Source organism: Pangasianodon hypophthalmus, chromosome 22 (assembly GCF_027358585.1).
Source record: "Pangasianodon hypophthalmus isolate fPanHyp1 chromosome 22, fPanHyp1.pri, whole genome shotgun sequence".
NCBI classification, from domain to species: domain Eukaryota; kingdom Metazoa; phylum Chordata; class Actinopteri; order Siluriformes; family Pangasiidae; genus Pangasianodon; species Pangasianodon hypophthalmus.
Window position 1 is genome coordinate 6,643,259 of NC_069731.1, and position 12,992 is coordinate 6,656,250.

General features: G+C 37.4%; 1 protein-coding gene across 1 annotated transcript in view; it reads right to left on the reverse strand.

Annotated features, from left to right (window-relative positions):
* Positions 1-12,992, reverse strand: part of itga8 (integrin, alpha 8) — a 101,021-nt gene that overhangs the window by 37,426 nt on the left and 50,603 nt on the right. Inside the window, exons 14-19 of the mRNA XM_053227832.1 lie at positions 10,550-10,595; positions 8,573-8,680; positions 4,230-4,285; positions 3,355-3,509; positions 415-552; positions 222-289 (exon numbers count right to left, since the gene is read on the reverse strand). Of these exons, the coding sequence (XP_053083807.1) occupies positions 222-289; positions 415-552; positions 3,355-3,509; positions 4,230-4,285; positions 8,573-8,680; positions 10,550-10,595 (571 nt within the window). The remainder of the gene's footprint in view (positions 1-221; positions 290-414; positions 553-3,354; positions 3,510-4,229; positions 4,286-8,572; positions 8,681-10,549; positions 10,596-12,992) is intronic.

Sequence of the window (12,992 nt, forward strand, 5' to 3'; positions counted from 1 at the left end):
AAAGCTTTCATAGGCTTAAAAATGAACACTTAAAGCTTTCAGTGTGCTGTAATGTAGGGTCAAAACCCAACAACACACTATCTGTGTACATCCAGACAAATCAAGGCCTCCATCAACTCCACACAAAATAAACGACACGAGTACAACTCAGCACTTCAAAGAACTCAAATAAACAGGAAAGCATTCACTTTCACACACATACACGGGCACGACGGACTCACATTTTAGCAGTGAGCTCAAGATCTGGGACACACATGTTGTCCTCTCCACAGTCCAACAAGATGTTTGCCTGAGAGCAAGAACAAAGAACAAGCAAGTCTCTATTTGTTGTTGTTCAATAACATGCAGATTTGTCTTGTGTTTTAGTGATGTCTTCCGATATATGCTCATTTTTAAATGCACACACACACACACCTGTTCATGGTGCAAGGTCATGCTGTAATGGTCCAGTATGGGTCGTAGCTGGAGGCCAGATAAAGGAGACGTCTGATCCAGACTGTAGTTCAGAGCTACACTGATAGGACTCAGCTTATCTCTAAATTCAGTCTCATCCTAGAGAAAAACACCAACAAAAAAAAACTTTCGTGACAGACTTATTGTAGTAACTCTACTGCCATGAGTTAATTTGTTATAGGAAAATAATCAACACTGGGATGATGTGGCCCGATGTGCGTTATTCCTCTTATACCACAGCAATTTTCCAACTTTACCAATTTCTTCTATTCTTAAAGAAGAAACATCATATTTTTTTTTGTCCATTTACAGTTTAATGCTGTGGAACATCCATGAAACAAGTTAGTTCCTGATATCATTTCTATTATAGCATCTATCAGCAGTAGTTTCCTCACCAGCCTCTCTTTGCTCTCTCTCTTGAAAGTAATAAAAGTGAAAATGGAGCTTGTCATGTTAAAGACAAACTGAAAAGCCATGTCGGAAAACTCCAAAAACACATAAACGTCTCCTTACAGAAAATTTTACCATATCAACAATTACACACTTTTCAAAATGGAACGTCCTTGTGTAAGCTGTTACTATAGAAATGATAATGTATTAGAATTACAGCTACTGTCACAGCTGCTGTAACAGAAAATTAATCAACACATTCTGACCAATCAGAATCGAGCATTCAACATCACTGTAGTATAATGGATTTTAATTGAGCACATTTAATGTTAACACATTTACAGTACATTCTACGTACTGTAAATTGTGTATTTTTGCAATTGTGTATTTTTGCAATTTTTTGCAAAAAATTGCATTGTGAAAAAGGAATTTGAGCAGTTAGAGCTTAAGGAATAAAGAGAATTTAACATAATTTATAACAAAAAAAAAATCTGTTCTGTTATTCTTTTCATGATATTACATGATATACAGTATGTAACCAGATCTGCTGCCAAATGTTCTGAAGATGTTTCTAATGGACAGAGAAATAACTAGCTTATAATGCACTGTTGCACAGTGTTTGCGGTTACATGAGATCTCAAATGCATCGATTTTCCTCCTCTTACCCTCCTTCCTGCTCTGTTCTGCCCTCTTTTATTCCTATCGTCCTCTGACATCACTTTATGTGCTTGAAATTTTAAAGAAATCAGATAAAATGGTTTAATAAATGCCTCTGCGCTGCAGAGCCAAGGACAACAAATAAAACCACTTAATTAAGTTTAAGGAGTTGGAGTGTGTGTGTGTGTGTGTGTGTGTGTGTGTGTGTGTACTCTGATCCATAGGGAAATGCTCCATTGCAGTCTGATAGTGATACAGTAATGAGAGTGGGTTATATCAGATTAACAGAAGGCTGGGTTCTGGGATTAATCATTAGTCACTTCCTCTACACACACACACACACCCTCAACAACCTGAACAAGCATCTCAATAATGATGCAATCTTCATATGATAAGAGTGTGATTTCTGTCTGATTTGGCTAAAAGTCTACTTTCCCAGAGTCCATATCAGTCGATAACAAAGTTCAAAATTTTTCGCCTTAACTCGTTAACGCGTGTCGTCATCAGTAATGAGAATCTGTTCATGGTTCAGCGTGTTGTCTCACTGATCAAAGCTAGAAACATTTCACTTTTCACAGCAATAACACTAGTTGCTTGGCTTGGCCCATAAAATCCTTTCCCATGGCTTGGGTCATGGAAATGACAGAATAATAAAAAAAGTTTGGCTTTGTGTTTGTGCCCTCCAAATAAACACCCATTAAAATACTTCAGGCTCATTTGGAGTCTTGTGGTCATTTTGAAGACACTCTAAAATGTATGGATACAATTCATGATGTAGGGGTTTGCATGACAGTAACCACATATGGGTTTTCTAGACAGATATTTGATTTTTAAACCAGATGAATGCTGAGTTCCCATATTATTATGAATAATAATAACAATAATAATAATAATAATAATAATAATAATAATAATGATGATGATGATGATGATGCATTGTATTTATTATAGAGCACAATGGCCATTTTATACATAAAGGTGCACTTTGTACATACATTACTGGCAGTACTCTGTTTATTGCTGTGAAACCGGACAAAATGGCCAATAATTCACTGGCAACTCAGGGCAATTATGGTGTGCCTGAAATTAATGTTCAATTTATTGTACCTCATCAAGCAAACTGTGCCCTGCGGCCAGAACTGCCTACTAAATGAGCTCTGCAAAGCACTTATTGTGGTTTAAAAGCCATTATGACGTGGTACGGTCAGACAGCAAAACGCTTGGGACTGAAAAGAAAATGCTTAGTTCCTTTTATAATGTTATCAGTTATAATGATGTGTTAGTATATTAAGTTTTTATTAAATAAATACTTTTTATTAAATAAATACTTAGAATAATACTTAGAATAAATAGAATAAGTAAAAGCTGTGAAGGACATTAATGCAAATAATACGCCATTTGATTCTTAATTGGTTTTAAAAGACAGAATATACAGAGTAAGCTACTTTGTGAATTCAGTAAATTAAACTGTAATTAAACTGTATTTATTTTTTCTTGTGGTTGACTGCGGCTTCTATAACATTTAGAAAAAGTCACAAAAGCAGTCCAATTAATAAGCAGTATTAAAGAGTTTTAATATTGAAAGAATATTATATTTTCCTTAATATTATGTTTTTTTTTTTCACTAAGGTCTTAAAGGGTCTTGAATTACTATAAATTTAGTCATAAAAATATTAATAAGAAACAATAAAAAAACAACTGATACCACCATTTTAAAACCTAGCTCAATTATTGCAAAAAATCATGGTAGTTTTGAAGAAAAGATTAAAGAGGAGACTGTAAATTATGGAAGTCAAACTTATGACACAAGGTGGCCAGATGTGATATGAAACTGAAAGGCCCAGGTTTGCTTACCCGCAGGTAGATGGTGTGGTTGAGACATTGTTGCCGTTCTCGCTGGCCCAGAAACATCTGCAGCGAGCGGTGGTGCTGATGTGAGTCGAGGAACATAACCCGCTTCACAGCGCCTCGCTGCTTTAGCGAGTCCAACTGCAGCTCCATGTTCAGAACTGAGAGAGATTGGATGTTTCTTATTAAAACTGTATATGTTGTTACTATTCATAAGTGCTTACTTGATATATAAATGACATATAAAGAAAGAAAGGCAGAATCAGGAAGAAGCTGTGTTTTTGATAGTCGTTTTTCTATTATATTCAATTCTGGAGCCCAATCAATAATAATCCAATATCAATATATAATAATATCAATAATCAATATAATAATAATAATAATACTAATAATAATAATAATAATAATAATAATGATCGCTTATATCATTGCAGTAAGCACAGATATATGAGTACCGTTAATCAAAAGAACAAAATTAATTAATAACTTTAGGACTTGTAAATGTCAATAGGTGTTATTACGATAATGTATTATTTGCTTTTATCTGGTATTTAGGTTTATATAATGATCATCATTTGTTTTCACTCTCACATTGTCAGTGAAGAATGTTTGAAAATGAACCTAATGTTCAAACCAAAACAAGGGCTCAAATGTAACATAATTCTTTTTTCATTGCAAATGTGCCATATTTTCCAGACAACAAACCAATAAACCATTATAGAAACAATCAACAAATGACCATACTTTGATATAAAGTGATGTATCACATTTCTGTTAACTGAACTGTAAATCACAGCAGCTGCTAGAGACAAAAAAAAAACCTATTTTATAGTCAGAAAAATAAGGTATATACCAGTAATGATTTACCAAATTTGACTTACCAACGACGTCTGGGATTCCAGTACCAGAGACTTTAGCGCAGACGTCCACTCTCAGGCTGAAATAGAGCATAAGCAGACATGGATTAGATGCATGAATGCATTTATTTATTAAATGTGAGCTCCATAATTATGATAATTACAATTCCATGGCCTCCATGAGCATGATATAAAATAAAGAAACTGCCAAATAATAGGATGTGCTGGATCAAGTGTTATTTTCTAAGCTGCTGAATAATGATGATGAAAGCAACATTGTTTAATATTGATGACATTGGCTTCTTGCCATTGGCTTCTTAACTTTCAGAGTTAAACGTAAGTGTTTGTATTTGAAGGCAGTAGTCTAGATGTTATTGAGAACTCTGCCTCGGACATTTATACTCAAGAAAAATCTGGCAATCTTGGAGGAGTGAACTCTGTGATTTGCATAATCTTAAAGGAGAGCCCAGAAAAACAACTTCAGCAGGTGCGTAAACCAATTCTGAATACACATAACCTTCCCTCATGTAATTATTGATTGACTTTTGGACAAAGTCGCAGGCTTTGAATACGACCCTTTGTTAGTTCCTAATAGTATTTTAATAACTGTCCTCCATGTGAGCTCCACCAAGCTACCATCCTATTCCACTTTCTCTAATCACTTCCTCTTCCTGCCCTGGGTTCACGATATTCTTGAGATTGAATACTAATTCAGAAATCCCAAAAGCTTAAAAGTTTAACTAGCCATTGTTGGCCAAAGCCATTTCACACCGCTGCCCTGATACATGACTGCAGGCGAAACACATATATGTAGGTCAAATATTTTTGGTTAAATTTTAAACAAATCAGTCTAATATTGTTTATTCAAGCCATTAGGGTGGTTTCGGTGTGTGTTCCTAATTCGCTCATGTAATATTGGCTCCTACATGGTGAAATTTGGTTGTGAAAAATACTTATCCATTGCATGATGCTGTCATCCACCAATTCAGCCAAATGTACCATTTCAATTTCTAAGAACATTTTGAAATGGTTTGTTTTTCATGCTGTAAGATTGTTCTGCAGCCTGTACCTTCATTCCTTTATAATATTAATTTGAAACAACCACCACACACATATACAGGTCTGTTATCATGTCTGATATCGACACAGGAAGTCTCCATCCCCTGAGCCGCACAATTAATTTGGAGGAATGTAAAAATGGTGGTGCTATGAGAAATTACCTAGGGCCTCACGAAATCCATCCCCTGCCCCCTTCACTCTTTATTTCTTCCTGTTTTTTTTTTTAAATGACCAATTTTTCCTGTAGGCAAACATTAGTCCAATGATGTTGAAGTGATCTGAGGTAATGAAGGCTATGCTGCTATCTGAGTAATATGAGGTAATGAAGGCTGTGGTGCTAACCGAGTGATCTGAGGTAAAGAAGGCTATGCCGCTAACTGAGTTATATGATGTAATAAAGGCTGTGGTGCTAAGAAAGTGATCTGAGGTAAAGAAGGCTATGCTGCTGAGTGATCTGAGATAAAAACAAAAAGCGCTATGCTGCTAACTGAGTGACCTGAGGTAAAAGAAAACTGCTATGCTGCAAACTGAGTGATCTGAGGTAAAAAACAAAACAAAACAAAACAAAAAAAAACACTATGCGCCAAACTAACGGACCTGAGGTTAAAAAAACAAACAAACAACAACAACAACAAAAAATGCTATGCTGCTAACTGAGTAATCTGAGGTAAAAAAAAAAAGACCCGCTATGCTGTAAACTGAGTGATCTGAGGTAAAAGAAAAGCGCTATGCTGCAAACTGAGTGATCTGAGGTAAAAAAAAACCAAAACAAAAAACACTATGCTGCAAACTAAGTGACCTTAGGTAAAAAAAACAAAACAAAACAAAAAAAAAACGCTATGCTGCTAACTGAGTGATCTGAGGTAAAAAAAAAAAAAAAAAAAAAAACACCTGCTATGCTGTAAACTGAGTGATTTGATGTAAAAGAAAACTGCTATGCTGCAAACTTGAGTCATCTGAGGTAAAAAAAAACAAAAACACTATGCTGCAAACTAAGTGACCTGAGGTAAAACAACAACAACAAAAAAAAACAACGCTATGCTGCTAACTGAGTGATCTGAGGTAAAAAAACAACAAAAGACCCGCTATGCTGCAAACTGAGTGACCTGAGGTAAAAGAAAACTGCTATGCTGCAAACTTGAGTCATCTGAGGTAAAAAAAAAAACAAAAAAAAGCACTATGCTGCAAACTAAGTTACATATAATCTAAGTTAGCTATGCTGCTAACTGAGTGATCTGAGGTTAAAAAAAAAAAAAGATCCGGTGTGCTGTAAACTGAGTGATCTGAGGTAAAAGAAAAGCGCTATGCGTCAAATTGAGTGATCTGAGGTAAAAAAACCCAAAAAAACCAAAACCACTATGTACAAAAAAAAAATATTTTTTTCCAGAAATATTTGTAATAATTTTGTAATAATCTCTCTTCAATCTCCAAATTGTGTGCATTTGTACCTGAACTTTGTGTTTATGTCTGAATCTGTCCGTGTTCATGCATTGCAAGAATCATAGGGCCGTAATAACCGAGATAATTAACATAATCAGTAATAGTTTTTAAGATTGTACAGCACGTTCTGGGGTATATGGCAACCACACACACACACACACACGCACACACACACGTTCTTGCACCTCCTATCAGTACTTACGTGTGAGTGTGCATATTTCTAATAAATTATAATGATATTCTAGCCTGCGATTTCACTTACAAATTCCTAATTCCATCCAAGCGGGCTGAATGCATGCGATTCTGAAATAGCTCACAGACACGCACATACACCCCTCGCACCAAGTGTGTAAGTTTTAATTACCCATAACCACCTGGTGTTGTGCTCCATGTACGAATATGAATATGAAATACCCACAAGACTGTATTTCAGTCTCCATGGACACCAACAAGACAGTGCTTTCCATACACTGACTGAAACCATGGCGACCCTGCCATGACCTCTCTGGCACTGTCACGTGTAATGCTATATGCATTCGTGTGTGTGTGTGTGTGTGTGTGTGTTGAGAGAGCATACATTTGTTTAGCAAAGGAAAGAACCCTGCTGAATAACTTAATGATGTTTCTCTGTCAGCCTCGTTAAGAACGCTCCCTCATGAGGAGGGTAATTACCACCCACAACACACACACATACACACATACATATACACACACACACATACACACACACACACCAGTGCCCGGGGGACAACCCTTGACCTGTGTGTCAACCCTTTAGGAAATCTTCCTCACTTGCAGTCTGCCTGCCAGCTACAATTATTGTATACAACTCTGACTTAATAGCATCCTGTGTGTGTGTGTGTGTGTGTGTGCGTGTGCATGTGTGTGCGTGTGTATGTGAATGTCTGTAATGTCTGTCGTTCCAAGCAGTCCAGACCGTACAGTACTTGTTCAAACGCCTTAGGCAACGGCTGGACTATTACTGCGATATCGGTGCTTAGGCATGGAGTCCTGAACTCTTCACACACACACACACACACACAAACACAGCAGGGTTTGATTCCACAGATGAAGATGAAACAAAACCATAAACACGAGAGGAAACAGGAACTCTGGAGCTTTAGATTTTACTGGTCTGGTGTCTCTTTTTCATCTCCCAACCCAAAAAAAGTTGAAAAATCAAAATGAGATAAAATAAAATTATATGAAATAAATTGTCTGACTTTTTTTAAATAGAACTAAAGCCAGTTTTCTTGCTGATGGAATGACGTGCACCAAACAGAGGTTTATATTGTAGTGGCCATATGTTTAAATAATGTGCTTAATGTTAGGCACATACTTAGTGCATCCCCAACAAAATAGGCCACGCCCACCAGCGCAACAAAAAGGCTGCAATTAGTACATGTGGTCCTCTCTCTGCACAGTCTGCACATTTGTTTTAATAGGCTACTCTCTTGTTATTACAGTATTCCACACCTTAGATGTCTGTTTTCCCAAATCTTCTGCTGCTTTATACCCTGTGTGTGTGTGTGCCAAACCTAACAGACACACGCCCCAAGCATCAAACAGATCCACAGCGACTCACAAAGAGGGAAAACACAAGGCTGCATATAAATGTGTGTTTGTGTATAAGTTTGTGTTTCATGTGTGGCAGAACGTAAAGCGACTCCGTGTGTTCAGGTCCCTTACACAATCAGTGTCACCATTCAGCTAGAACAGCTGCATTAATATGGATGTACAGAACCCCCTAACTTCCCGCAGTGTATATCCCAGAAGAAGGTGCACACGCTAATATAAAACTGGCTCTTCGTCAAACTAAACCATAAGGGAATCTTTCTAGCTGGTGATGGTCATGGTGAGACACTTACCAGGGAACCATGATATTCGAGTTGGGCATGAGGCAGGTCTTGTTCTCCGGGTTGAGGATTTTGGGAGTTAGGATGAGCTGAGCGTCCACTGTAATCACAGGTCTTGCTCTAAAGACATTGACATTCACATGAAAATAAATCCAAGGCAAAGCAAACATTACTTCTTGAAGATGTTTTTCCACACATGAACTCATAAATATACATTAACATATTAATAAATATAAATTTTAACATAATAATGTTAGATAACGGCAAATTGACAAAAATATTTGAGAAATCAGGTGTTCCATGACTTTTGAAAGGCACCCTGTTTATACATTAGGGAAGAACCATCTGAATGAACAGAAAATGTGTTCTAAATGGATAAAAATACAGCTTCAGATTCTTGTTCATGGCTGATAAGAGTGGAACCTGATGTGGTCTTCTGCTGTTGTAGCCTATCTCACTCATGGTTCAATGTGCTGTGCGTTCTGAGATGCTTTTCTGCTCACCACGGTTGTAAAGAGTTGTTATTTGTGCTACCATAGCCTTCCTGTCAGCTTATACCAGTCTCGCCATTTATCTCTGATCTCTCTCATCAACAAGGTGTTTCCACTTAGAAAACTGCTGCTCACTGGATTTTTTTTCTGCACCATTCTGTGCAAACTCTATTGGAAAGTGTAAAATCCTACGTTCTGTTTTTGGTTATTTTTGCTGAAAACAAAAAAAAATTGAAAGATAATATTACATGTAACAATTTCTGGGTTAGTACTTATTGTAATCACTCTTTTTCTGTACCTGAATCTCAACTTATTTTTAAAGTCTTATAATGTTTATGTTAGTTCTACAACACCACTATGTTGTATCATGTGTAAGGCAGCATATAAAAATTATTAATGTGTGAGAATGTAACACCAAGCCAAAGGGACAAATTATAATAATTCACATTACTGTGAGTAAATAAGCAAAACCAAACCTGAAACATTTCATCTGTTTATAGCTATATTTAATGTTGTGGAACGTCCACAAAATCAGTTAGTTCCTGTTATTGCTTATGTTATGGCAGGTATAAACAGCTGTTCCCTTCATGAGCATCTCTTTTTTCTCTCTCTTGAAGGTAATTAGACGAAAAAAAAGTTGTACGTTAGAGAGAAAACCGAAAGCACAAAGTCTTCCATCCTGAAGACTTTCCCGTGGTGGAAAATGCAAAGTTACAGGTTTACCCCTGACTGTTACAAAGTGCTGGTAACCTCTCCCTATCCCTCTTTATCTCTCTTTATCTCTCTCTCTCTCTCTTTCTCTCTGTATTCAGGTTAGGACTCACCACCAGCGCTGGGTTGGTAACATTCGCTTACACAGACTAACTGGAGTCCAGGCCTGCTAATCATTTTAACACTTAGAGTGTTACCAGACCAGTGTGTGTGTGTGTGTGTGTGTGTGTGTGTGTGTGTGTGTGTGTGTGTGTGTGTGTGTGAAGCATTGTGTTGTGTGGCTCTGTGGCAGGAAGTGAACAGGTCGTTTCATAAGGAAACAAACAAGAGAAAGAAGCCACAGGATTCAAAGGCATTCAAGGTATTCAAGTATGACCATTAAATGTTTTCTTAGTAGAACATAACAAAAAAAACTTACATACGTGGTAGTGCTGCATCATTAAACACACACATACACACACATACACACACCGACACACACGGAGGTCAACAGAGAAGCCCTGAACTCTAAACTGTTCTCTCCAACGAAAAACACTCTGACCAGCTTGCTGAGCCACTCACACTGATGAGAGGAACATGTGGAAGTGTTTGTGTAATGATGCTGTGTGTGTCTCTGTGTATTTGTGTGTGTATGTGTGTGTGAAAGAGAGAGAGAAAGAGAGAGTGTGTAAGAAAGGGAAATGGAATGTGTGTATGCAGCTGAAGGCATGTTACTGCACTACATCAACTCTCCTTGGTCAACTAGGATTACATATGTTGTGTGTGTATGTGTGTGTGTGTGTCTTACCTGTACACCACCACTTTGTCAGCTCCAAAAGCACCAACAATTAGATCTACAAAGACAAAGAGACAACAGATAAGAAGTGGAAGTAGAAGAAATTTTCATAGAAAAACAGACAAAATTGTGTGTGTGTGTGTGTGTGTGTGTCTGAGAAAGAGAGGGGACAGTGTGTCAGCTTCAAAGCATGCCGCAGCTGGGAGTGATTTGAAGCTCTCCAGCAGTCTCCATCACACACAGACGTCTCGCGTTTTACTTGTATCAAAACACACACACACACACGCGCGCATCCAAAGAACTAAAAATATCTCATGGTTTCTGTTCAAGACACACTGACGCACATCCAAACCAAAGACAATGAAATAGCTTTCTGACTTTTCTGATCCAAATAACACATGAAAAAAAAAAAAATACAAAGCCACATGAATGAATTATATTTCATATTTTGGATCAGGATCATGATGGATCCCAAACCTATCCTGGGAACACTGGACAGGAATATGCCCTGAATGGGACACCAGTCCATTACAGACCAAAATGCACACACACATTCATACACTCATTCACACCTAGATGTAATTTTAGTGCTGCCAATCCAGCTACCGGCATGCAATTGGGAGGAGGGAAGAAACCGGAGAACATGGAGGAAACCTACAAAGGATGCTGGGAGAACATGTGCAACTCCACACAGACTGTAACCTGAATTCAGGATCCAGCTGTGAGGTAATGCTGTCCCACTGTCCACACATTTTTACACAATATTAAGAGATTTATCACTCCTAACGCTACATGTGGGGTTTGTTTTGACACTACTACCCCCGAATAACCGAAGTCACACCTTAAATTCCCAAAGATTTCAATATTTAGTGAATAGAATACGACTTTAGGATTCTAACCACTGAAACTGTGTCGTTTATAATTCCTTTTGTGTTTAGCTTGCGACAAAAAAAAGCAAACCTAAAATTACAGAACCTGATAGGCTCTTACCTGTTATGATGCAATATAACTTGATGTTCAATACTAACTAAAAAAACATCTTCTGTTCTAAAATGTGTGTCTAAAACCAGTGACAAACTTAGTTTTCTCACACTTTGGCCTGTTGGTTCATTTAATTCTCCTGAAATAATTTTAATTCTAAACAACACATTTTGTAATGCAGGTGATCGTAAATGAGACTGAAAAGAGCATACATTTTTCATAGAAAAATCATTAGATATTATACAGTAGCTTCTGCAGATGCAAATTTAAACAGGCACACACACACACACACACACACACACACCTGAGTAGAATGGTCTCTTTTCTTCTAGCGACAGCTGTTTTAGCTATAACTGTCAGTCGCCTCTCCACACATTTTATAAAATTACTATTCACACAACTCGACCCATCATTAAACATCATTATATACTGATTTATGTCCATCTATGAACCGCATTGCGGGGACACTGAAATGAGAGACTATCAATCACTACTTGCATTTGCAATTAAATCTAATTTAAAACTTTTATGCTTCTCTCAGTGGTGTAGAAATACCTACGAACTGATGAGACTAACATTTGTAGAACCAAAGTCCAACTCTTAGGCTTTTGTGTGTTCAATTACTCAGTGATCTGGTGGAAAAGATTTAATTCCGAGTGAGATCTTTGACTGGAATGTTGTTTTTTCCTGTGCGGGTTAATATGCAGTGGTGTACGGATTGCTCCTGGAGGGCCTCTAGAAGTCGTCCAGAATCTGCGGCTTACAGGCAGGAATGTTCTAGCACACTTCCAAAAACCCTAATAAGTGGTGGGAGAGTGTTCTGATTCTCCTCTGATTCCAAAACTCTAAGAGGCTCTGCAACCAGGAATTTACATTTGGGTCGTCCTGGAAGAGTGCCCGTCTAAAACCAACCCAAGAGACATGGATTGGTGTTGTGATAGAAAACACACCTCAGAGTTTTGAAAAACTTCAGTGCAACATACATACATACATACATACATACATACACTCAGAAAGGGGAATATTTCTTTTGCTTCAGTCTATAGAAGCGCTGGACAACAGAGAGTGTGATGGACTTATTTATCCAAATCCAATCTGACATCTGGCAACATAATTTCAATGTTCAGCTTAATCAGATGGGCTCTGAAGTGTGTTGTGTTAGTGTACTGAGCGTGTGACTACACTGTGACATGCCAAACTCTAAATATTAAGGTCAAAACCCTCTGGCTAGACCACACTAGAATGGCAGATTTGAAAGAATCAGTAGAAAAGCGAAAGCCCTTGGCTTGGTTTAACCTTTTATTCATTTCTTTATTCATTTCTTTAAACTTGAATAAAGAAGTAAGTATAATTGCTTCACTTCCCTGTGAAGTTACTGGACTGATTTCAATTCAGTTTTATTTGTACATTAACACTTTTAACAATATATTGTCACAAAGCAGCTTTACAGAAATCCTAATATTCCTAATGAGCA